Below are 26,702 nucleotides of genomic sequence, written 5' to 3' on the forward strand. Positions count from 1 at the left end.
TATGGGTCATCTTAATTGTCACTTCAAAAGTTTTTTTTTCCTCCTGCTGATGATAACTCATCTCAATTGATTAGACTCTTCCTGTTGGTATGTGTACTTTCACCTTTTCATGTTCTCTGTATGTATAAATATCTCCTGTCTGTGTGTTCCATTCCATGCATCCAAAGAAGTGAGCTGTAGCTCACGAAAGCTCATGCTGAAATAAATTTGTTAGTCTCTAAGGTGCCACAAGTACTCCTGTTCTTTTTGCGAATACAGACTAACACGGCTGCTACTCTGAAACCAGGAATTTCAGAGTTTTCCTAGGAACTTTGACAGGAAACCATTAGAAACACAGACATTCATCATGACTGGCTAGGAGTATTTTGTCACAGGCTGTTCAGTCGTGGGTATATAAGAGTACACTGAACATTCTGGGGTAGGGGATGCCATCTAAGCTATTTGCTATTAGTATGTTGTGGTAATAATGTTTTCAAGGAAGTAATTGAAAGTGCAAGTTAGAATTGGTGTATTTGGGAGGATGTGGGGAATCTCTCTTCTCTTTGTGCATTTCACAAGAGCTGACAATTAGGAGCTGCTGGACATGGGGGGAGCTTGGCTTTCAGTTCAAATGTGTGGACTGGTGGGGAAGGACTTTTATGCATTGATATTAATTCCTGTTTGGGACTGGTGGTATTTATGGTGCCCTGGTCTGGTGCTTCAGGATGAGACTAATAGTTCCCAAGTTTGTGGTAAATAGGAAAGAGGGTTAAGGGAAGTCCTTTCCCAACAATAAACTATTTTGGAAGGAACTCCCAATCAAACACTGTTTATTTCAGGTACTGCATGTTATTTTACGACATCCTGGATTATGACTTTACATGTTTTGTACTTTTGCAAAACTATTTGTATTGTAATACATTTTAATAGCCCAGTTTATTGGTATAAAATTATTCATAAAACAGGATCCTTTTTTCAATTTTTTTCATAAAGTGAAAAGCAAAATGGAATGAAATTAAGAAGGCTTGGTTGGCTGAAGCACTATGAGATAGAATTAAAACTTTCCATATCATAAATCTATTTTCATAATTCAAATTTTTAAATGAGTATGATCAGTGAAAGGTAATGAAAACTGCTTATGGAATTTATTGCACATTCAGATAAATTATTTTGTGTGTGTTTGAAAATGGAATTTCTATTTCATTTTTAAGCATCACAATAGTTCAGTCTAGTAGGTGGTTTGTTATTTAATGCTGGTCCTAGATGAATTTTTTCCCACTACTGTTCTTAACACTGGAATATATTCAGTTGTTTTTTTTAATCCCTGAGATGAAAGTCTTGTTTTAACAGATTGTTGCTAATTAGTTCTGAAGGGCTGTTGAAGTTAACTCTGTAATTACAAAATTAAAAAATTCTTACTCATTGGTCTTGATGTAGACATTCTGCTCTACTGAGCTGTAGAAAGAGGTGGTCCAAATGGTACTGATTTTTTAATACATGAATTTAACAACAGAATTTGAAAGAAGAGGAAGTTATTTGACATTCTGTTGAAATAGTTGTGAACAGATATAACGTCAGGAGGAAAGAAAAGAGAGAGAGTAGATTGACAAAATAGGGAGAGAGAGAGAGAGAAATGGACTAGGAAAAACATATAAAAGATTAGTTACTAAGCAAATTTTCATTCTGAATTTAAAAGAAAATGCATCCTGCTAATAAAGGCGGTGGAAAGCAAACTGGAATAGTGAGTTTAGTAACTTTGTGATTAGAGAGGAATCTGTTAACATTTCTAGCATTCTACTTCAATTGATGTTTGACCCTCTTTGTGTTATGTCTTGCAATACTAGATATTATTTTAAAAGTGGGTAAAAAAGAATAGAAAATTTAAAAATAATTGCCCTTCGTTTCTACCTTGCAGAAATTCCACCAGATCTTGGAGACTATCCTAGTAGACTAGTTATCTGGTTCTTCATCAATAGTATTCTAGGCTTCAAAGAGCTGTGAGTAGTTTCGTACATTAGATCTCCAATATGAGAGAGTGCTTGTGGTTTTATTTTTCCCAAATACAGCTTATAGAGGCAGTACAGTGATTCAGTAAATGATCTTGGCTGAGAGCTTAATCATTATTATTTGATGTGAGGTATTACACAGTTTGCCCTGGTCTGTATTGACCGGTCATTTGTGTTCAGCTTCATGCTAGCTAACTTGATGCTTCAGTCATATTCCATCACGATAACATTTTGTAATGAATGTAAGTAATTTCTTAGAATTCTTTGGCCAGGGCAGTTGCTCAAATCAACTGGGATTCTCTGTGCATTTTGATGAGTGTAAGAACACCTATAGAGCTTCACAAATATTAAACACCTATCACAATTACCCTATGAGGGAAGTATTGTCCTCATTTTAAAGATGTGGAAACTGAGGCACAGAAAGGCTAGAGCCAGTATTTTCAAACATGGGTATATGAAGTTAGGCATCTAAATAGGAGTGGCCTGATTTTCAGAAATGCTAAGCATTTCTGTATTTAGGTGCCTAAGTTTAGGAGCTCAAGTTTGAAAATTTTGAATGATGTATTTAAGACCATGCAGAGAGTCAGTGTCAGAGGTGTGGGACTATTCCTTTAGTTCTGGCCATTGTTTGGTGCACTAGAGTAAACTGTGTCTCATGCTGCTGACCCAGCTGGGTTAGCTGCACGCATCTAACTGGTAATGAACTTATAGAAGGCCTTGAGCCATCAGCTGTAGCCTGGCTGGCACTGCTCCTGGCAGCTAGAATCTTATTTGTATCTTCCTAAAAATCAATGGACCTTTCACTGTGTTTTCTCTTGATTTCAAAAGGCCAGCCCATGGTCCATGAGGGGAGCCGTGAGTAACTAGTGATTCTTTAGAAAAATCAGTGATAAGTTTAACCATAGGGATCAGATTTGTCTTGATTTACATTTTCAAGGCTATCATTAAGAAGCAAAATAAGTTTCAAGTCTTTTTTCTTGTATAGTACTGTATGTGTTAGTATGGATCCCACTATAGGTGCACATGAGCACCACGTATACAAGGTCAAATTATTTTTGAATTCAGTGTCTATTGGAGCTGCACGTGCTCCTATGTGATGGCATGAAGGCAGTGTGACCCCATGAGTAGAGCAGGGTGAATAATGGATTTTTAATTCGCTGGCAATTCCAAAAAACTGAAAACCAAGCAAAAAAAAAATTTGTTTCAGGTTGAAGTGAAAACAAAATTTTGTCAAATCGAAAAGTCAAAATTTTTGAGTTGGCTCAAAATGAAACATTTTGTTTGTCATCTCAGAAATTTTTGTTTTGATTTTGGGCATTTTGACAAAAGCAAAGGACGACTAGGTTCACAAAATAGATGGGGATAAGGAAAGGTAAAAGTGGAGGAGATCTTCCTTATAACCTTTATTGCATTGGTTAGGGAACTCATACAGGATATAGGAGACCCTACTTCAATTTCTACTTGTACGTAATGAGGAAAAATAATTAGAAAATTTGTTTCCCACATCTTATCCTAACTACTGGACTATGGAATACTGTGGTATGAGTCTTTCAGAGTCTCTCCTGTTGGAGCTGTTCCACTTTTTATCAATAAAGTCATTGCAGCAAGGACTTGAACTTGGGCTCCCACATCTTAGGCGGATGCCCTAACTGGGCTATAGAATCATTCTCACTGTTTCCCTTTCTGTTTCCCATAGTCATTATGAATGCCTATGAATTGCCAGTATGAATGACTGTGCTGTAACCGCGACCCTCACTCTGTTCCCTCTTAGCACCTCTGGCCAGGAGATGGAACCGGGTGAGCGTACAACCCGCTACTCTCTTTGAGCTCAATTTCTAAACTATTTATCCATCCATTTATATTTTATTTATTTAGCAGAAATCTTTCTTCATCTCTTTTACATCATTAACTTTTATTTGGATGTCTCCACTTCTTTCCCCTTCTTCCCTCCCCCAAAAAATCTACAGAGTACCCCTCTATAGTGGGGAGAGGGGCTTAGTGTCAGCTGCTGTAGTGGACTCTAAACCCCCAGGGTTTAATTCTTGGCCAACTTGCAACGCTCAGCCCTCTGGCCATTGGGCATAACTGATGTCTCTTTTTCTTTCAGGGATAGTTGCATCCCTGATAAGTATTTGGTGCATAAATCTTCCTCATCTGAGATTCATAAGTTGAGGGACATGTGGCTAATACTCCTGTTCAAGCAATCTATGCATGTTATCTCAGACCTAGAAGGAGATATTCACCTCTAAAGGAACCCTGCAGTGTTAGCAAGTGCCCTGCTGAGTAGATACATACTCTGAGGGTCCACTGAGAGGAAGGTATGGAAAGAACACTTGGTTGAAATTGGCACCAGTCACATAGCTACTGAATACTCTGGTACTGAGGCTATTGACACAACTTACTCTGACCATCTTGGCACCAGCACCAACCTTGCTCCCTCAGCATAGGCAAAGTCATCAGAGCTGGTGCCCCAACATATGGCCAAAGCCAAGTGGAGACCAGACATGACTCTAAACAGAGGCACCACCCAATAGAGTGGGGGAAGAGGCATTCAAGTCCTTTGCCAAAGGAGCGAGATAAAGTGAGCTGATACTGCTGGTGACAGTACTGGCACAGACACCAATTAGAGGCCCAAGGTATACCCACAAAGAACCATCGGGATTCCTTCTGGGAACATTGATACTTGTATAATGCTGAGACTGGAACCAAGACATCACTCCTTGGCACCACCATTCAAGGAATATATAACTCCATGTCATTGTGGCCAGACTATGTATTCTCTTTCATGTCCAGCAGGGATACTTCTCTGCTACCTTTGGAAGTGACCTCAGAGCTGATAGAAGAGGCCTACCTCACAGAGCACGAATCCTGCATAGGTGCGAGTGACAGTGGGCTTATCAGCTGCAACCTGGCCAGTACCCATACCACCCTGGCCATACTGGCACTAGTGGGGACCATTGGTCCCTCTGTACTGCAGCAGGTCTCCTCCTTGCACATTCGGAAAGAGGAGATCAGGTTCCCTTGTGGCATCACTACTTAGTACACTAACACTGGAGTCAAAGGCCAGAACAGCAGCAACTCTCATCTCCACCAAAAGAGTTATTTTCACTTGATGAGGCATTTGAACCAGCTCCTGCCCTGGCAGTTGACAATTTTAAGGCCTTCCAAGATCTGCTCAGGCACACTGTGAAGGCTCTTGGTATAGAAATGATGGTTATGTAGGAAAGCACTCATAAACTCCTTGACATCCGGACTATATCATTTCCTGTCAAGATTGCTCCCCATCAATGAGGTCATTCTTGAGCCAGTCAAATGTCTCTGGCAAACTCCAGCCACTATTCAGCCTACATCCAAACAGGTGGAGAAGCATTATCAGATGTCCCTGAAAAATTTTGAGCACTGTTACTCTTTGAAACCTGGGATCATTGGTAGTCAGTGTTACAGAAAAATCTAAGTCATTGAAAGGTAGAGAAAGAGAAGAACCCCATACTTGGTACTGGAAGAAAAGAAATTACATGCATGGGATGCATCTAGAACTCTGCATTATTATATTGACAGGATTAAACCGTTCAGACTGTGAACACATATATTTCTGGCTATAGCTGGATCTGTCTAAATGTGAATCTATCTAATCTCAAAGTATATACAAATGGATACCACTATGCATCTCTTTGTGTTACAGAATGGTTGGTGTACCTCTACCAGCAAACATCAACTAATTCCAACAGTGATAGACTTTTTCCTCCTGCTTCAGTCCCAGTGTTTGAGATTTTCAAGACGGCAATGTGTGGTAACCCACTGATTTTTGTCAAACACTGTGCCTTGGATTTAGCAGCTAGGTCAGATGTTAAGTGTTGGAAGCCAGTCAATCACTGTTCAGCTGATGCAGCTGAAACGCCCCATCCCCACCATCCTGAAGAGGATCCTGCTTGCAAATAACAGTGGGATTCACACTGAGGGTGTGTCTATACTACTGCAGTAAGTCGACCTACACCAGTCAGCTGCACTTACGAGAATGAATTAGCTGGAGTTGGTGTACCTTAGGTCAAGTTACTGCGAGGTCTGCACCGCAGGGGGTCGACAGGAGAAACTCTCCTGTTGACTTACCTTACTCTTCTCGTCGGGGGTAGAGGACAGAGGTCGACTGGAGAGCGATCTTCTGTTGATTTAGCAGGTCTTCACTAGACCTGCTAAACCAACCACTGATGGATCGATCTCAGAGCATCGATCCTGGCTGTAGTGTAGATGTATCTTGAGATATAAAGAAAGAATGGTTACTTACTCTTCAGAAGCTGTGGTTCTCTGAGATGCGGTACTCACTGTGGACCCCACAACCCATCCTCCATCCCTCTTTTGGTGTCCTCAGCTACTGTGGGCTTCAATTATGAGGAAACTGAGTGGGAGGTATGGATGCTATGCCTTCTGACAGGAGTAAAAGGAGGCACCGGGCATATTCACAGCCCCAATGAGTGTTACTATTAAAAAAAAAAAATTTGATTGTGTGTATATTGGTTGCATGTGAAGCTATAGATTGGAATTCGTACTGACTACAACATCTTGAAGAGCGGCAGGTTAAGGAACCATTCTGTATTGAGAAATTAAAGCAGAAAGATTCTCTCTTGTATTTCTAGGCTCTGTCAGATGAGGAGCGTTTATAGCTTGTCATAAACAGATGGTTAAGGATTAATGCCTCTTTTACCTGTAAAGGGTTAAGAAGTTCACCTAGCCTAACTGACATCTGACCAGAGGAACCAATGGGGGAACAAGATGTTTCAAAAGGAAGGAGGGAAGTTTTCCTTTGTTTAGTCAGAGTTTCAGTTTCAGCCGGAGTGAAAAAGATCAAGGAACCAGCCTCTTATCAGAGTAGTAAGTTTTAGAAGGGATAAATAGGTTTATGTTTATTATCTTTGTAACTTATCTTGGTACTATTAAGGGAATTATCAAAATTGGGTATTTGAGTATTTTTTTGTGTAACTAAATTTGTGCCCAGGGGAACATCCTCTGTGTTTTAAATCTGTTGTCCGTGAGAGTAGCTGGTATGCTAATCTCTCCCAGAGGGTTTTCTTTCACCTCTCTTTTCTTTAATTTAAAAGGCTTTTTCTTAATACCTGATTGATTTTTCCTTGTTTTTAGATCCAAGGGGGTTGGATCTGGATCCACCAGGAGTTGGTGGGAGAAAGGAGGGGGGATGGTTAATTTCTCCTTGTTTTAAGATCCAAGGGGTTTGGATCTGTGTTCACCAGGGAATTGGTGAAGTCCTTCAAGACTACCCAGGGAAAAAGGTAGTACTTGGAGGTGGTGGCAGTGATACCAGATTTAAGCTAGTAATTAAGCTTAGAAGTGTCCATGTAGGTCCCCACATCTGTACCCTAAAGTTCAGAGTGGGGAAGGAACCTTGACATAGCTTCTGGGCTTTTTGAGTTTACGAAGGCTGGCTCTGTATAGAGTATTGATTTTTTTTTGCTCTTTTGATTCTTGACATAGGGCTGCAGCAAAAATTACACTGAAATTAATTGGGTAGATAGGAAACATGCTTGAGGGAGGGAAGGAAGAGGAGAAAGGAAAAAAAAATAGTGATTTTAAGGTCTGATTTCACACAGTCTATTTGAACTAGAAATAAATGCTGCATGCTACTGGTAAAATAAGATTCTCAGATTTGCAATGAAATTTAGGATTATTTTTTAGCCTAAATGGTTTTCAAGATACCACTGGTCCCTCACTCTAGCAGTGCTCTGTTGGCACTGTTCCAGGTGTTAGCTCACAGCGCTATTGCTTTTGTAACATATTACCAAATTATGCTCTGCAACCCTGGAAGATTAGGGAAAAAAGAGATTAATGATGTGGCATAACCTCACCAGTTTACATCAAGTGAGCCAACCATTGGAACTTGCTCTAAGGTTAACCTTGTGGTTTGTAGAACTGAAGTAACAATTAATGAAAAGTGGCAAAGAACACATATCCTAGAAAGCAAACTTGGATTTAAGCCACACTTTCTCTGCTTTTAATCTACGTGCTTTGATAGTTTATGTATATAACTTTGTGTTTTACACTGTCGTCAAACTAATGCTTATTTTTAAATTTGTATTTTTGTTTGTTATCTGAAAAGTTGCTTGGTAAAACTGACCTTGTGGGGCTGCATGTTTTGAGTCCTTATGACTTCCTGTTAAAATGTGATTTGCTTACAAGTAAAAGGTTTTTCTAACAGTAAATGCTGCAAACTCAACTTGAGATCTGACTCAAGCTGCGTTCTTTTTGGCTTGCATATTTTCAAGGAAGATTCTGCAGTCAGAATTTAATAAGCAGTTGTGTTGATGTATGTTTCAGAATTAAATCCATTTTGCTTTCTAATAGCTATATTGACTAAAGAGCTCAGAAGAGTAAAAAGTAATATATTTGGGGCATTCTATACGTTGGGGGAGCATCCTCTAACCCACATATTCCTCATTTATATATAATTGTAATATTGCATATAAAGTAGGCCGTATGAGGTATCAGGGGAAAGGTTATGATCTGCTGAAAGTCATTTTTCTATCTAAATATGTATATCGTTAATGCATATGAAGTTATGTGAATGTGTTGTATGGTTGTCATTAAAATATGCCGTGGGTTTGGGAGGCACTCAGGTACTGTCTCTAGAGACAATGACAAGCGAGGTAACCAACACCCAGGTGGGTGCTAAACAGATATGAGCAGCCATTGTCCAGCAGAAGAGTTACAATGCAATGACTCACTTGCACAAGGCCACACCAGGGGAATTGCTCAACCATGCTTGGGGATTCAGCAGTGCCCAGCAGACATGCCTAAACTTGTGTTCTCCAAGCATATGGGTCAAAGGGTATAAAACAGAACACAGTGGCCACATGCTTGGCCTTACTCCTGTGTCCACCTATGCTGCAAGCAACAAAGACACTCAGAAGACTGAAGACTCCAACAGAGGAGACTGGCCCAGGTTTAAGGGACAAACCTGTATATTAAGGGCCGCAATATCCAGTGGGGTGAAAAAAACTGCATAATCTAGATGTTACCCGGTCTAATAGGGTTGAGAGTTTAGACTGCGTGCTTATATTTTATTTTATTTTATTTTATTTTGGTAACCACTGTGACTTTTTGCCTATCACTTACAATCACTTAAAATCTATCTTTTGTAGTCAGTAAACTTCTTTAACTGTTTATTTTTACCAGTGAGTTTGCCTGAAGTGTGTGGTAAATCTTCTCAGGTTTGCAAAGGCTGGTGTCTATCCACTTTTCATTGATGAAGTGGTGAACCAATTAATAAATTAATCTTGAGCAGTGCAAGACAGTATATTCCTGAGGTGCAATGCTGGGTGCTGGGGGGATTTGGTTGGTGCCTTTCCCTATGTGATTCATGAGTGGCTGTGGGAGCATTCATGTATTCTAGCTGGGTGTGGGGCTCCACATGCTGTTGTGCTGAGTGATAACAGCACCTGGAGGGGTTTGCTGCTTGTCACTAGCAAAGAACTGTGAGAGAGAGCCAAGGCTGGAGAGTTAAGGGGGCACAGTGGTCCCACAGTCCCAGGCTGCACCCCGGGGAACTTGTCAAAATATTTTTGTCAGAAAAGTAAATGAATTTGAAATAAGTACACACAGGACATATCTGATAACCATAATCACAGCAATTTGGATAGTTATGCAGGCAAACATGTCAAGTTCATTTTAAAATATTAAAAATATCAAGCGTTATGCAGATTGAGAGGTTAAAGTTTAGTACTATATCATATACTGTTGTAAATCGGAAAATGGTAATGTTCATCTTCACAAACTTAATTTTCCTAGAGGTAAGTATCCTGGTACATGATCCCTGCTCTTAGCCTGCAATATATAGCAGTGATGAGTTGCTTTGATACCTCTAATTTTTTAAAAATTAATGAGGCTACAGTAGTTAGACATTCTGTATTTCTCTTTTTCAAAAGGGTCTGTGTACCCACACATTCGTTTATTTTTTTTTCAAAAGTCATATCTAGGAAAAGGTATTAAATAGAATAGTGGGTTTAAAGAGTGGTGGTAGACAAGGTGGCAGATGGTACGCAGGAAGGGGTAGAGAAAGTAATGCTGCACGACAAAATTCATGGGAAGGATCATCTTTAGTATGTGGGAGGAAAGTCATGTATAGCATGGGAACAATCTGAATTGAGAAGGAACTGTCAGGTGGTGTGTCAGAATGTATCAGGGAAGGGACAGGAAGTGGGAAACATGAGATAGAGGTCACATTTCCAGTAGACTATTTCACCAGTAGAATTCATGCCAGCATTCAGCCGAAGACATTACAGTTTTGATAAAGCACGTCCACACTTGGCCTTTGCTGATGCAATGTGTCCTTATGGCAAGAGCCTATATGGGCAAAAGATGTACAGCACTGTGAGCTGGTATCCCTGTTCTCCCACCTCACTATTCGGCAAGCTGCCTTGTGGTACTTTCTTTTTTGCAGTACGTTGCAGGGTAATAGCTCTCCTTTAATGGAATTATGGAAGTTTGAGATCATTTCTCCATAATTCCTTCCATCCCATGGTCTTTTTGCACTTTTTTCTAAAATTCACATAGTTCCCTCCATTATATCCCATAATCTGCTCTTCCTCACACTGGTTTTCAGTCCCTTCTCCATTTTGCTGTCAAATTCATGAGTGCTGAACAGGTCAGTGGAATTCTTATTTCTGTTTTACAGATGGGTCTGATTTTTCTGTATTTGTAGCACCTCAATTACCACAGCAACTGGTTGTGCAGCAGTGAAAATGAAAATATTGAGGAAGAGTGGATGATGTGGACAAAGAACGGAACTGGCCAGGTGCTGCATGCATTCAGTGACCAGCTGTGCACAGTAGAGTAGCATTTTTGGCCCGTGAAATAAGCACTGGGTAGTGGGATTGGATCCTTATGCAAATCTGGAATGATCAACAAAGGCTGCAGAACTTTGGGATGCAGAAGGGGACATTGCTGAAGTTGTGAGCCAAGCTTGCAAAAGCCTCCAAAGCGTGCACACCAAAAGAGAGTTCAAGCCTGCAAAAGCCTCCAAAGCGCGCACACCAAAAGGTAGAGCTGGGCAAATAACAGATGTTTTGTTTTGCTGGCTATTTTGAAAAAAACAAAAATATCTAATTTCTGGTTGAAACGGAAGCAACATTTTTTGAAATCTTTTGGCTAATCAAAAAGTTTGAATTTTTTTTAATTGAAACTTAATTTTTCTTTTTGTCCCAAATAAATTTGTTTAGACTTTCAGGCATTTTGTTAAAAGAAAAGACTATGTAAAGAAAACGAGGAGGAGTTGGTGGTGATGGTGCCTCCCCTTATGAGCTTTAGCCCAATGGGTAGGGCACTCAGGGTGTGGGTGACCCAAGTTTAGTTCTCCTTTCTGCCTGATGAGAAGAAGGGATTTAAACTTGATCCTCTCACATTGCAGGAGAGTATCCTTGCCACTGGGCTGTGGGATATTCTGGTATGGGACTTTGTCCTAGCCACCAAATTGTAGAGTCATTCTTGCTATCTCTCGCTCAATTATTATCCATTATTAATGAATAACTATGGATTGCAATTACAAATGACAGTGGATAGTTATTGGGCACTAGCAGCACCACCACTTTATCTTCCTCTTGCTTTTTTGTGAATATAGTCGTACTTTTGTTGCTTTTGTCGAAATGTCAGAAAGTCTAAATAAGTTTTTTTGAGGTTGAAACAAAACATTTCATTTTGGCTTTTTTGGTTCAGTTGAAACTATTTGGTGAGCTCAGCATGAATTCATAAATAGTTTTGTTTGATCTGAAATTGCATTGTTTGGAGAATAAACTATTTGTCTGAAACCCTTTGCCCAGCTCTAGAAATGGATGGTTATTGTGCTGTAGAAGCTTGTAATTCCTTATTGTTATAAATCAGTGGGCAATCAGTTAGGTGTTGGAAAGTTTTTCCAGTGGTGATGGTTGTCATCCAGGTGTATAACACCATTAAGTGTGTCTTGCTGCCCAGGTTTGTGACTCTTGACAATATGCAGGAAATAATAGAGATATTTGATGCAGTTGTCTTGCCAAACAGTGATAGGATGATAGCTGCATATCCTGATTCTGCTACCCTCCCCTTCCCAACCTTGCTTCTGCCGTACATATACAGAAAGAGGTACATTTCCATATTTATGTAAGTATTGGCTGATCACTAGGGATGTTTCAGTGACATGATTGTTGGGTGGAAGTGTATGATGCTCACATCTTTAAGAATACAGGATTTTTTGAAAAGCTGCATGCAGGGATGTTTTTCTCGTACTAGCACATTTATATTGGTGGGGTTGCAATGGTAATTGTGATTCTCTGGGCCTCAGCCTATGCTTTGCTTCTGTGGCTCATGAAGTCATACACTGGGCACCTTGAACAGAAACAAGGAAAGATGTAATTATCAGCTAAACAAGTGCAGAATGACCATGGAATATGCAGTTGGCAGATTAAAGGGATGCTGGAGATATCTCATGTCTAGGCCAGATCTCAGTGAGCCAAATATTCTTTTTGTTATTGCTACATGTTGTGTTTTATGAGCTATATGCAAAGCCAAGGGGGAAGTGTTACCAGCAGGGTGGAGGGGGGAAGTGGAAAAACTGATTCTGAGCAACCTGACACAATAATAACTACCAGAGCTTGTCGAGATGCTGGAAATCTGATGGAGGCCTTAGGGGCACACTTTGCCAGTGTGCGATAGTCAGTGTGCTGCTTTTGTTTTATTTTGCAATTAATTATTACAAGGTTATTGATTTGTGAATAAATTGTAGTTGGCACGTCTATTAATTTTAAGTGCATTGTTAACATTTTATGAATCTAGTGAGAGGGTACTGATTTGAGTAGTTCATGTGTCTTTTGAAAAATAGTCAATAAATCACAATTTTCACAAAATAAAACTTGAGCAGTAATAAACAGCATAAATACTTCTAAAAAGTTTTAAAACGACTAAAAAAGTGCAAGATTCTGCTTACCCTGGGATGAATCAAAGCTCAGTATAGGTGTAGTCACAGCAGTTCTTATTTTCCAGTGAGATTCAGTGAAAGGCATACTATGGCAGGCTGTGCTGATACTTTAGGGGGCTTTGGGTGTGTGTACACAACCTAGGAGGAAAGAATTGTCCATAAAGTGAATGGCTGCTGGGGTGCAAGTTTTTAGGTATTTTCCTTGGTAGTGCTTTGGAACGTCTGAGTTGGAGGAGCTGCATGTTGTCTTGGTGCACTTCCTTATGTATCTCTCAGGCCTTCTGCCTTTCCTCAAGCAAGAGCTCCCTACACTCCCTAGTTTTGTGTGCCCTTCCCTCAGAGATCTTGAGCAGATCAGAGAATATGTCTTCCTTTGTTCTCTCCCCTCGCACCCCCATATTAAGGGTAGTCTTTCAGCAGGTATGGAAGATAACCCAGCGGAGGCTGCTGATAAACAACCAGACAGACACTGCTAGAGTTAAAGGGTTAGCAGACAGGAAAAGATAGGTATTACAACTCCCTAAAATGTTACCAGAAAGATCTTCATAAAAATATGACGTGATCAGACTGACTGCCATTTGCTTCAGGACTGTTCAGCAGCTCCCAGTGTGGTGAGTATATGGCCGTACAAATTTATTACAGGCAGTGATAATTCTAGCTGGTGTCTTGTGGTGCTCCAAAGGCCCGAGAAGGTGTTATGGATTTACAGGATCTGTGCTATGCTCTGGCCTGTAGATAGTCTCCTGGGAATGCCTGTAGTCTATCAGACCCCCAAATGGTCACACTCTTCCATAAGAATAGGCGACGTAGTTTCAGAGACTGAGCTCCAGCCCTCCTGTTTCTCACTGTGAGCTCTGCCCAGCAAGCGTGACTGAAGGAGGCTCCTGTTCAGAGACTTTTACTCCCTTCAAGAATCCATGCACTTCAATCAGTGTTTGTAGTGATTCCAGGCAGCCTTTTCAGAACAGAGTAGGGTTTCTTAGTCAACTGAATACAGCACTGGGAAGTCCTTAACTTTTTCTTCTCTATGCTAACCTAATACCAAGTTAAGACTAGCTACAACCAGGGTGCCACCCAGCCAAGGTACTGTCAAATTAATTTTGGCTTATCCGCTCTCTCCTTTTGCCTGTGCCCCCCAGGTGAGAATTTCTGTGACTCTATGAGCCCATTTCTTATCACAACCTCCTGGTACCTCTCAATCCATCATCGTCCTGCTGCAAAGTCATGCTGAGTTCACGTGTTGTTCTTGCCAGAGCCTCCCATTGTGAAAAGTCAGTTGTGCAGTCACTGGGGCTCCCATTGTCTTTCCAGATGCTCCATTGATGGTTTGGTTCCACCCAGTGCTTACTGACCCATTTGTGTCACTGCAGACAAGTGATACAAACATCTCATTTCTCTTGCATTGCCCCAGGAGCATTATTTTAACACTTCTGCACCCTCTGGATAGTATTACCAAGCTAAATGAGTCACTGCTATACACAGCATTGATAAAAATAACACAGAAAATTCCCGCATTCGTCCCTGAAAGGCAGCTCAGTGTTGCCTAAGCCTGTATGCTGCCAGTGTCTTCACAGAGGTAATGTCACTGGAGCTTGTTGTATAAGTGTGGGAAGGTGTCTTGTCCCACCGGGAGAAACCAGGCTGCCCTTCCCAGAAATGTACAGGCAAAAATGAAAGAATGTTTGCTTGAAATTGCTCCAGAGGAGAAAAGGGATGTCTGGGCCAAAATAAATCAGAAACTGCAAGTGGAGAAGGTTTGTTGTTCCTGCTTAGTTCTGGGAGCCAGTAAAAAGCCAAGCCTACCAAGCCAGCAACATACCATTTCTACCTCTTTTTATTCCTGAATCAAAGTACAATGCATAATTAATTTGTTTTGGACTTGGATTCTCGGACTGGAAAACCAAAGCACATATTTATTCTGTAGTTTTTATTCATAAAAATCCTGTAGTAAGAATGCTCAGTTGTTCAGTTGCTTACATTGATTCTTTTTATTTGAATGCTTAGGTATCTGTTTCAGTGTATTTCTTTTTCTGTTTGCAATGCACAGATTTATATTTGCATTATTACGTTGCTAGAATTTCTGCCTGCCAAAAGCATGCATGAATTTCTGCCTGCCAAAAGCATGCATTTGGGAATGGTTTTGGCTTGCGTGTAGTATTCTGTCATGTTTTGCACTGTGTATTCTTACAATAAACTTGATACCTCAAAAGGAATTGGTCTGTTCCCTGCCTGAGGCCTGGTCTACACTACGCGTTTAAACCGATTTAACGCCGCACCCGTCCACACTGTGAGGCCCTTTATATCGATATAAAGGGCTCTTTAAATCGGTTTCTGTACTCCTCCCCAGTGAGAGGAATAGCGCTAAAATCGGTATTACCATATCAGATTAGGGTTAGTGTGGCCGCAAATCGATGGTATTGGCCTCCAGGTGGTATCCCATAGTGAACCACTGTGACCGCTCTAGACAGCAATCTGAACTCGGATGCACTGGCCAGGTAGACAGGAAAAGCCCTGCGAACTTTTGAATTTCATTTCCTGTTTGCCCAGCGTGGAGCTCTGATCAGCACGGGTGGCGATGCAGTCCCAAATCCAAAAAGAGCTCCAGCATGGACCGTACAAGAGATACTGGATCTGATCGCTGTATGGGGAGACAAATCTGTTCTATCAGAGCTCCGTTACAGAAGACGAAATGCCGAAGCGTTTGAAAAAAATCTCCAGGCTACACAGTGCTGCGTGACAAGCATAACGGAAAGCCAAAGAATCAAATGGATGCTCATGGAGGGAGGGGGTACTGAGGACTCCAGCTATCCCACAGTCCCCAGCAGTCTCCGAAAAGTATTTGCATTCTTGGCTGAGCTCCCAATGCCTGTAGGTTCAAACACATTATCCGGCATGGTTCAGGGTATAGCTCGTCAATTTACTCCCTCCCACCCCCCATGTGAAAAAAAAGGGAAAAAAAATTGTTTCTTGACTTTTTTTAATGTCACTCTGTGTGTACTGAATGCTGCTGGTAGACGTGATGCTGTGGCAGTAAAGAGCACTATCCGCTCCTCTTCCCTCCCCGGTGGCAGACGGTACAATATGCTTGATAGCTGCTGAATGCTCCTGGCTGGCCTCGGGTGAGGCCGGCTAGGGGCGCCTGGGTAAAAATAGGAATGATTCCCGGTCATTCCCAGTAGATGGTACAGAACGGCTGGTAACCGTCTTCATCATAGCAACTGGGGGCTGAGCTCCTCAGCCTCCTCCCTTTCCTGTGTAAAGAAAAGATTCTGTACTGCCCTGGACTATCATAGCAGCGGGATGCTGGGCTCCTCTCCCCCACACCACTTAATGTCCTGCCTGGACTATCATAGCAGCTGGAGGCTGCCTCCCCCTCATTTTATCTCACTAACAAGTCACTGTTTCTTATTCCTGCATTCTTTATAACTTCATGACACAAATGGGGGGGGACACTGCCACGGTAGCCCAGGAAGGTTGGGGGAGGAGGGAAGCAACGATTGGGGTTGTTGCAGGGGCACCTCCCGTCAATGGCATGCAGCTCATCATTTCTGCGGGATTTGACACGGAGCAGCTGTGCTCTCTGGTTCTCTGATACACTGGTTCTCTAGTACACTTGCCCTATAATGACTCGGGGAGTCATTCCCATTTTTGCCTTTGCGCCCCCAGCCGACCTCAGCCAGGGGCACCCATGATAGCAGCAGACAGTACAGAACGACAGATAACCGTCATCTCATTGCCAATTTACAATGGCAGCAGACGGTACAGAATGACTGATAACTCTCTATGCTATCATGCAAAAGCAAATGAATGCTGCTGTGTAGCGCTGCAGTATCGCCTCTGTCAGTGGCATCCAGTACATATACGGTGACAGTGACAAAAGGCAAAACCTGCAAATGTTAATTTGGACTGGTAGTCATATGAAATGTGCTTCAGAGGCAAACAGAAGCATAAAGCTCTGCCTTAATTTATGTGATTTAAACACCATGTGGAATACTTCATTTAAAGGAGCCTTATTGGTTAGTGAGGGATAGTAACTAATACATAAGTACCATTTCTGAGTCCACTCTGCTGTCTGTATAGTCAGAAAAATGTTAAACTATTGTTAAATCATCTGATCTGAGCAAACCAAGCCCCTCCCAAAATAAAAAACGTTCAGTCTTTAATGGCCACTGTGCTTATACACTGTACGTGATATTTTTCAGATGTGCCTAAGTGATTTAGGATTACAATTTCACCATTTTCCAAAATGATTTTCAATAGGATCACATACTTTTAAGCTAAATAACACATTTTGAGACCAATGAAACACTGAAGCACAACAGTTCCAGCTCAGAACAGTGTCTTAACACTGATTTGCCTTGGTTTTGTTGAGAACTTTATATGGCACACTTCAAATGTGAAGAATATTTTTATAACACTTGTAAACTCCTGAAAAAATATGCTTGGTAATAGAACTTTGGACGGAGCCTTGTAGCAGTAGTGGTTAGCATTGCTACAGTTCTATAGACGTACTGGATGTAAGCATATTTTGAGACTTTTATATTATTCTTGAATCGCAGATATTAAGGGAGTGTTATCTTTTTTTCTTTTAAGGAAATGATCATTGACAAAGTAAACGGACAAGTCGTTCCTCGGTACTTGATTTATGACATTATTAAATTCAATGTAAGTACTTTTTTAAAATTACTACTTTTTGATTAGTAGTTATTGACTAAAATTAAGACAAATTATGTTTGCATTGTTAAGAGCCAGAAAGCACACTTTGATACCCAAAGTGGTTGGGCAATGTGCAATCCAGCTGACAGCAGTACAGGAGAAGTAAGATGGAAAGTATCCTGAATCAGGCAAAGCACAGTTGAAAGCAGCCTCAGTAATGCTACTTGCTTGGTCAATAGAGACTTGATCGGTTGCAGAGACTTCATGAGAGAAGGTTGTGTTGTTTGAAAACCTCTGCAAAATACTTTTCAGAAACTGCTTCTTTCTACAGCAGATATGAGCTTGGTTTGGCCATGGCGGTAATAACTTAGCATTATTCCTCTGCAGATCTGTCTATAGGTAAACAATATATTTACAGCTTAGTTGGGACCATTTAAATACTGAATAATTTTTTTTTCCAAGCTCAAGAGATGGCAAAAATATTTAGTGTACATGTTACTTTCTGATTCTCTCTTAATTTGATTGGGATAGTTACACATGGGTTAAAGAGAAAATATCCTTTCAGGCTTATGTTAACAATGACAAGGAAATCACATAGCTGAACTGAAAGCTCTTCCAATAGTCCTGATTTGGCTGGGATCAAACAGTCCCAACTAATGTCCTGGTACTGTTTTCACTTATAAGGATAAATCTACAAAGGGCTAAAAGACCAGTGGCTGGCCTGGGTTAATTGATTTAGGCTTGTGGGGTTTGGGTGTGGGGCTAAAAATTTCTGTGTAGACATTTGGGTTCGGGCTGGAACCCAAGCTCTGGGACCCTCCACTCTAGCAACGTCTCAGAAAACAGGCTCTAGCCTGAGCCCAAGCATCTACACAATGATTTTTTTTTTTTTCAGCTCCAGAGCATAAACCTGATTATCCGGGCCAGCTGCAGTTTTTTTAATCCCTGTGTAGATATAGCCTGAGAGTCTGCAGAGGCCATACTAGGGCACTACATTTACCTCTACAGTATTGTTGGTCTCGGCTACTGCTGTTCTGGGCTACTCTGTCATCTGGGCTGACAGTAAGTGGGCTGGGTTGGTGCTGTGGTAGTGGATCCTTGCCCAGGTCGTGAAACAGAGAGTGGGAAGGGGGTTAAGCTGCAGTAGTACAGCTGTTTTTGAAACACACTACACCTTCTTGGCTGCTCAGTGACCCCTTCTTTGTATTCTTCTTTTAGATTTAGGCAGCTGCTTCTCAGTTCTGTACCCTGCAGCTGTTTCTCATAAGCTCAGATGTGCCAAGGCCAGACATGGGCAGAAATCAGTCCCAAGGACCAGAAAAAGGAGCTGTTGAGTATAGGGGAGGAGGCGTAAGGAGGAAGGGAGGGGAAAATGGGTAAGCCATTGTGGAGAGCTATGGGATCAACTGCAGAGTCATAGCTGGGAAGAAACAATGTGGGTGAAGAGAGAGCAGCTTTCAAAAGGAGTTTGCCAAGAAACTAGAGGTTTGAAAGACACTAAAGGTTCTTGTGTGTTGTTTTAGTAATTTTTTTTTCTTTTTCTCTCATGATCTAAGAAAAATAACCTTAAAATCACTATAATTTACATAGAACTATCAATTGGCTGGGGTCTGTTGGCCCTCAGACCCCCAACTAATTTGAAGAGTTGTCCTTGACAAAATGTTTCACACCCCTCCCCTCCATACACATACAATTGAGGTTGTAGTGGTTGAGGTGATCTGTACATATCTGGATGGCATAAAGCGGCAATATTGAAGCAAAATTAAGTTTTGTCTTGTATAGAAATGTTTTCCCATCTGTGTTGAGAGAATGAATGAGTGGCACTGTGGGGATCATTGCATTACTTATTGTATAAGTGGTCAGTCCTACTGAAACAAAGGAAGGCTTTGATTGAGTTGATGTGCATGAATACTGTAAAAAACAAACAACCCCCCGACAACCCTGTCTTTTAGTTTCAATTTATAGGGGTACTGAGAAGTTTTATGCCTATAATAGCTATTCTTCTTTGAGTGCTTGTTCATGTCAATTCCAATCAGATGTGTGCGCGCATGCGTGCACGGCAGCAAAAAGATTTTTTCCCTAGTTGTATCCGTCAGATCTGTCTGGGCACCCCCTGGAGTGGTGCCATCATGGCGCTCAGTATAAGGCCGTAGCTACCTGCCACTCCCTCATTTCCTTTTTACTGCCAGTGACGGTTAGCTGGAACTTCCCCTTGTTTTTGTCATGACAAGCGCATTTGGCAGTCTGTATATAGAGACAACACCATAGCGATATTCTGTATCAACAAAGAGGGGTGCATTCTCCTCTACCCTGTGCCAGGAAGCCCTCATGCTGTGGGACTTTTATGTAGCTCACTCGATACGCCTGCAAGCATTGTACTTCCCGGGAATATAGAACGAGTTGGCGAACTGTCTCAGCAGGTCTTTTCATGGCCATGAGTGGTCCCTATGCCTGAGGTGGAGCTTTCCCCAGATGGACCTGTTCACCACACGACGAAACAGGAAGTGCCAGCAGTTTTGCTCCTTCCTCAGTCACAGGCCGAGCTTCATCATGGATGCCATCTTCCTCCTATGGGGAGGCCGTCTTCTCTATACGTTCGAGCCCATCCTTCTCGTTCACAAGGTGCTCCTCAAGATACGGAGGGAAGGGGTTTCAGTGATATTGTTAGCTCCAGCCTGGCTTCGCCAACATTGGTACACGTCTCTCCTGGAAAGTCTGTGGAAGCCCCAGTCACCTTGCCACACCTCACGGACTTAATAACTCAGGATCACAGCCATCTCCAGCACCCGAACCTGGAGTCATTGCACCTCATGGCCTGGAATCTCCATGGATGAACCCCATGGAGCTCTTCTGCTCAGACCCAGTTAGACAAGTCCTCCTTGGCAGAAGGAAACCCTCCACCAGGACTATCTATCTTGCCAAGTGGAAGAGATTCTCAGTCTGGATGGCGCAGCAACATCTATCTCTGACGCTTTCCTCTATGCCACTCATATTGGACTATCTTCTCCATTTCAAGCAGCAGGGACAGTCCATGTCATCACTTAGCCACCATCTCTGCCTTCCGTCCAGGTGCAGAGGGCCAGTTGGTGTTTGCCAACCCAATGATCAGCTGTTTCCTGAAAGGTCTTAACAGGCTATATCTGCATGTCCAACACCCAGCCCCAAACTGGGACCTCAATCAGGTCCTTTCCAAATTGGTGGGTCTGCCCTTCGAACCGCTGGCAACTTGTTCCCTGCTCTACCTGTCATACAAGGTGACATTTCTGATATTGATAACCTCAGCCAGGAGAGTGTCTGAGCTCCAGGCCCTAACATCAGGGCCTCCTTAAACTGTGTTCTGTAAGGACAAGATTCAGCTCAGGCCACATCCAAAGCTCTCCTTCCAAAGCTTGTCTCCCAGTTTCACATCAACCAGGACATCTTCCTCCCAGTGTTCTATCTTAAGCTGCACTCAAGCGGCAGGGAGCAGAGGCTTCATTCACTGGATGTCTGCAGAGTGCTAGCCTTTTACATTGAAAGAACAAAATTGTTTAGGAAGTCCATTCAACTGTTGGAGGCCGTGGCAGACAGGATGAAAGATCTTCCAGTTTCCTCCCAGTGAATTTCCTCCTGGATCATGTCCTGCATCCGTGAACGCTATAACCTGCCGGAGGTGCCTGCCCCTGCTCACAGCGCACTCCACTAGGGCACAGGCTTATTCAACAGCATTCCTGGCGCAAATTCTGACCCAGGAAATATGCAGAGTGGTCCGCCATACATACTTTCACCGCGTATTATGCGATTACCCAGCATGCCAGAGACTGTGGCCTTCGGTAGAGCAGTGGTCCAGCCAGTGGACAACTCTGACCCCACCTCCTGAACTTAGGCTTGGGAGTCACTTGATTGGAACTGACATGAACAAACACTCGAAGAAGAAAAAAACCAGTTACTCACCTTCTCATAACTGTTCTTCAAGATGTGTTGTTCATGTCCATTCCAATACCCACCCACCTACTCCTCTTTTGGAGTAGCTGGCAAGAAGGAACTGAGGAGGTGGCGGGTTGGTAGGGCTCTGTATTGGGCGCCATGATGGCGCCACTCTAGGGGGCACCTGGACCAACCCATCTGCTAGGTGATAAATCTTCTGGCTGCTGTGCGCACACGCACATACACCTGGTAGGAATGGACATGAAGAAGAATAACAGTTGCGAAAGGTGAGTAGCCATTTTTTCCTGAAATGGCCATCATGCTTCCTATTATTCTTACTAGTGCTTTCGGTTCTGAAATGTCTTTTGGAATCCTGTCAAAGTTGATCTGTGGGAGAAAATATTAAATATTTTAGACAATTCAAATGGTAACGTGCATTTTGAAGTGTTTTAGTGCAAACTATGGGGTTGATTCTGACTCACTTAAAATTATTTTCTCACTAAGGAACTCTACTATCATGGAGCTAGGCTCTACTCATTGCGAATAAAAGTGGCAGAATCAGGCCCTGTACAGTATAAACAGGGTTTGTTTTAGAACCACGAATCTCGGAGGGGTCATTTTGACAGTCTCTGCTTTTAAAAGCAAGAGTGTTTAACATTCTCCCACAAATTTGGAATTGAATTTTAATAGCTTATAATCAATGTTTTAGTCAATGTAACTTGTAGAATGTAATTCTTAGCATCCTCAGCAATAAGTGGTGGTTTTCTGAAAGTTGTAAAATATTCTAAGTTTTGAAAACTTTTCAGAAAGAGCAAAAATTGTTTTTGTAATATTATGACCTTTGTGTTCTCTTCTCTAAAAACTTTTTCTTGTAAGGCTATCTCTTATGTTCTCTGCCCTGTCTATGTTCTGTCCTTCACTTTGTCTATCTCTCACCCATTTTCTATTGTTTTTCCCTACTTTCCGTGTTTATTCTCCTTCACTCTGTCTGGTGTTTGCCCTCTTTTATTTTATGCTCTGTCTGTCACTCACTACTACTGTTTCTTCCTTTCCCATTCCTTCCTTTATGGTCACTTTTCCCTGTCTGGTCTCGCCTTCCTTTTTTGTTTGTTCCTCTATTCTGCCTCTGTTCTGGTATATTCACACAGCTTTAACAAAGTGAAGCTTTCTAGAAGCCTAATCTCTGATGCATTAGATAGAGGTGTTGAGGTGATGGGCTCTGATTAAACATGAAGGAACCAGATTACTGAGCATGAAAATGAGTGGGTTTTTGTAAGGGGTTAAGTTGTGAGGGAAGGCACTTGAGTTGCACTGTAAATGCTGTCAGTTTCTTTGGATGCACTGAGAATCAGGGAGGCATTCATTATGAAGTATTGCACTTTCAGTGTCAAGGACAGATAAGACAATGTGTTATCAGTATGAGCACAAGCAGGACTTCAGCTGAAAGAGGCTATTAGCAGTGGCCATACCGTAGAGATTAAAAAGCACAGCTGCCTTTATGCTAATTCTAGAAGTTTTAATTACAAAAATGGGCAAGCTAGAATGTTTGGCTTGGCAAGAAGTGATCAGTATAATTTTATCACTGAGATGTGTGGTGTGGAGTAACTATAAAATCAAAAGAGACATGGTAAATCCTCTCTTTATGAAATACAGGTTAGGTGGGAGGATCTTGGTTACATATTATAGTGGAGTGCTGGGTCAGCTATAGTTAAGGTTGTGTGTTTCTCCTTAAAAGGTGAATATTATAAGTGCTCTAAAATCCAAGTGCTTGCTTGGATTGTCTGAAAATTGTTGCCTTTTGGAAGTGTGGAGTAGGGGTGGTATTCCAAATTTGGGTTAGAACAAAATACAGCTACTCAAAATCAATTGTTTACAAAATCACCTGCTTGTTACTTTTTTGTTTGTGCACATTTGGGTCTCAAACTATTTTTCTACTCCTCAAATTGATCTCAGCTGCTTGGGATTTATTTCAGTTAGTGCACAGTCCCCACTGTCCCGTTGAGAAATCAAGATTGCAAAAGTTACTGAAGGTAAAGTTTTTAAATCTAGGTCAGCACAAGCTAAACTGATATATTTATGTGTGTAATGTGTAAATGAAGCAAGACTAGGACTCTGTTAACGGCTTGATATTTTCCATGTGGTCTGTTATCACGAAGTTGGGTGGTTCAAGGTGAAATGCTGGGATCATTGAATCTGAGCAACACCCATGCACTGCAAGTTTGTGCCCTAACCAGTAGCAGTTGAATGTGTCTTGCACATCTTCCTTGTTCTCTGTCTGAATTGTGTTTTGTTCTGAGATATTTTAAGGTGCTCTGAAATTCACATGCAGACTTTAATTTTACTTCTGAAATATTGTCAAGGCAGTTGTCATTAATTGAAGAGAGGGAAGATAGCTTGATGTAATCATGCTTACATTCTTTGTTCAGTTTCTGAACAATGGAACTGAGTGTGATAAAAAGTTGCTGCATCACTTGATCAGGGAGTTCCTGATACACAGCCCCCTAACTTGAACTGCTCATAACATTTTTCGATTCTTATAACTTTTTTTTTGGTGCAGCATTGTTATGTGTGTATGTTAGAGCAGTCAGTTGAAGAGGTGGTGTGAGGTGGGGCTTGGGAAGGTGCAGAGTGGCAGCTGTGGCTGTTTGCCTACCTTTGTTCCTTAGGTCAATTGCTTTGGCACAACGTAGATGATAACCCTTATTAATGTACATGAGCATCCAAACACCATGTTTTTGAAAACCCAGTTTGGTGATTAAAGATTTGATGAAGAATGGGGATTCCAAAGTAGTAATTTTTCTATAATTGCTGCATGAATAAGGGTTTGTCCTTAAAGGGACCTTTTGCTTTCTGGGAACTCAGAAGTGCTAACAGAGCAGAACAATGTGGGGTGAAAAGTTGGGCTCCTTCTCCATTGATGACATTCTAGGAGAAGCAGCAAAGAATCCTGTGGAACCTTATAGACTAACAGATGTTTTGGAGCATGAGCTTTCGTGGGTGAATACCCACTTCGTCAGATACATGTGGAAATTTCCAGGGGCAGGTATATATATGCAGGCAAGCTAGAGATAATGAGGTTAGTTCAATCAGGGAGGATGAGGCCCTGTTCTAGCAGTTGAGATGTGAAAACCAAGGGAGGAGAAACTGGTTTTGTAATTGGCAAGCCATTCACAGTCTTTGTTTAATCCTGAGCTGATGGTGTCAAATTTGCAGATGAACTGAAGCTCAGCAGTTTCTCTTTGAAGTCTGGTCCTGAAGTTTTTTTGCTGCAGGATGGCCACCTTAAGGTCTGCTATAGTGTGGCCAGGGAGGTTGAAGTGTTCTCCTACAGGTTTCTGTATATTGCCATTCCTAATATCTGATTTGTGTCCGTTTATCCTTTTCCGTAGCGACTGTCCAGTTTGGCCGATGTACATAGCAGAGGGGCATTGCTGGCATATGATGGCATATATTACATTGGTGGACGTGCAGGTGAATGAACCGGTGATGGTGTGGCTGATCTGGTTAGGTCCTGTGATGGTGTCACTGGTGTATATACGTGGGCAGAGTTGGCATTGAGGTTTGTTGCATGGATTGGTTCCTGAGCTAGAGTTACTATGGTGCGGTGTGCAGTTACTGGTGAGAATATGTTTCAGGTTGGCAGGTTGTCTGTGGGCAAGGACTGGCCTACCACCCAAGGCCTGTGAAAGTGTGGGATCATTGTCCAGGATGGGTTGTAGATCCCTGATGATGCGTTGGAGGGGTTTTAGCTGGGGGCTGTATGTGATGGCCAGTGGAGTCCTGTTGGTTTCTTTCTTGGGGTTGTCTTGCAGTAGGAGGCTTCTGGGTACACGTCTGGCTCTGTTGATCTGTTTCCTTATTTCCTCGTGCGGGTATTGTAGTTTTGAGACTGCTTGGTGGAGATTTTGTAGGTGTTGGTCTCTGTCTGAGGGGTTAGAGCAGATGCGATTGTACCTCAATGCTTGGCTGTAGACAATGGATCGTGTGATATGCCCGGGATGGAAGCTGGAGGCATGAAGGTAGGCATAGCGGTTGGTAGGTTTTCGGTATAGGGTGGTGTTAATGTGACCATCACTTATTTGCACCGTGGTGTCCAGGAAGTGGGCCTCCCGTGTAGATTGGTCCAGGCTGAGGTTGATGGTGGGGTGGAAGCTGTTGAAATCGTGGTGGAATTTTTCCAGAGTCTCCTTCCCATGGGTCCAGATGATGAAGATGTCATCAATGTAGCGTAGGTAGAGAAGGGGCGTGAGTGGACGAGAGCCAAGGAAGCGTTGTTCCAGGTCGGCCATAAAAATATTGGCATATTGTGGGGCCATGCGGGTGCCCATAGCGGTGCCATTGATCTGGAGATACATATTGTCATCAAATTTGAAATAGTTGTGTGTGAGGATAAAGGCACAGAACTCAGCAGCCAGTTGTGCTGTGGCATCATCAGGGATACTGTTCCTGACAGCTTGTATTCCATCTGTGTGTGGGATGTTCATGTAGAGAGCCTCTACATCCATGGTGGCTAGGATGGTGTTTTCTGGAAGGTCACCAATGCATTGTAGTTTCCTCAGGAAATCAGTGGTGTCACGGAGATAGCTGGGAGTGCTGATGGCATAGGGTCTGAGTAGAGAGTCCACATATCCAGACAGTCCTTCAGTGAGAGTGCCAATGCCCGATATGATGGGGCGTCCAGGATTTCCGGGTTTGTGGATCTTGGGTAGTAGATAGAATAACCCTGGTTGGGGCTCTAAGGGTATGTTGATTTCTTCCAGTGTTAGTGTAGGGAGTGTCCTGAGTAGATGTTGCAGTTTCTTAGTGTATTCCTCAGTGGGATCTGAGGGAAGTGGCCTGTAGAATTTGGTGTTGGAGAGTTGTCTGGCAGCCTCCTTTTGGTAGTCAGACCTGTTCATGATGACAACAGCACCTCCTTTATCAGCCTCTTTGATGATAATGTCAGGGTGATTTCTGAGGCTGTGGATGGCATTGCGTTCTGCACGACTTAGGTTATGAGGCAAGCTTGTCTTTCCACAATTTCTGCCTGTGCATGTCGGTGGAAGCATTCAATGTATAGATCCAGACTGTCATTTCGACCCTCAGGAGGAGTCCAGGTGGAGTTCTTCCTGTGCTGCTGGTGGGAGGGTACCTGTGTATCAGTGTGCTGTTCAGTGTTGTCCTGGAAGTATTCTTTGAGTTGGAGACGGCAAAAGTAGGCTTCC

The 26,702-nt window shown here is 42.2% G+C and overlaps 1 protein-coding gene across 4 annotated transcripts in view; it reads left to right on the forward strand.

Annotated features, from left to right (window-relative positions):
* Positions 1–26,702, forward strand: part of RNGTT (RNA guanylyltransferase and 5'-phosphatase) — a 392,686-nt gene that overhangs the window by 142,333 nt on the left and 223,651 nt on the right. For 3 of the 4 annotated variants that reach the window (XM_050949291.1, XM_050949292.1, XM_050949294.1), the window contains exon 10: positions 17,530–17,601. The exons of the other annotated variant lie outside the window; for it this stretch is intronic. In XM_050949291.1, the coding sequence (XP_050805248.1) occupies positions 17,530–17,601 (72 nt within the window). The remainder of the gene's footprint in view (positions 1–17,529; positions 17,602–26,702) is intronic. 4 annotated transcript variants of the gene reach the window in all.

Source organism: Gopherus flavomarginatus, chromosome 4 (genome assembly GCF_025201925.1).
Source record: "Gopherus flavomarginatus isolate rGopFla2 chromosome 4, rGopFla2.mat.asm, whole genome shotgun sequence".
In the NCBI taxonomy this organism is placed as follows: Eukaryota; Metazoa; Chordata; order Testudines; family Testudinidae; genus Gopherus; species Gopherus flavomarginatus.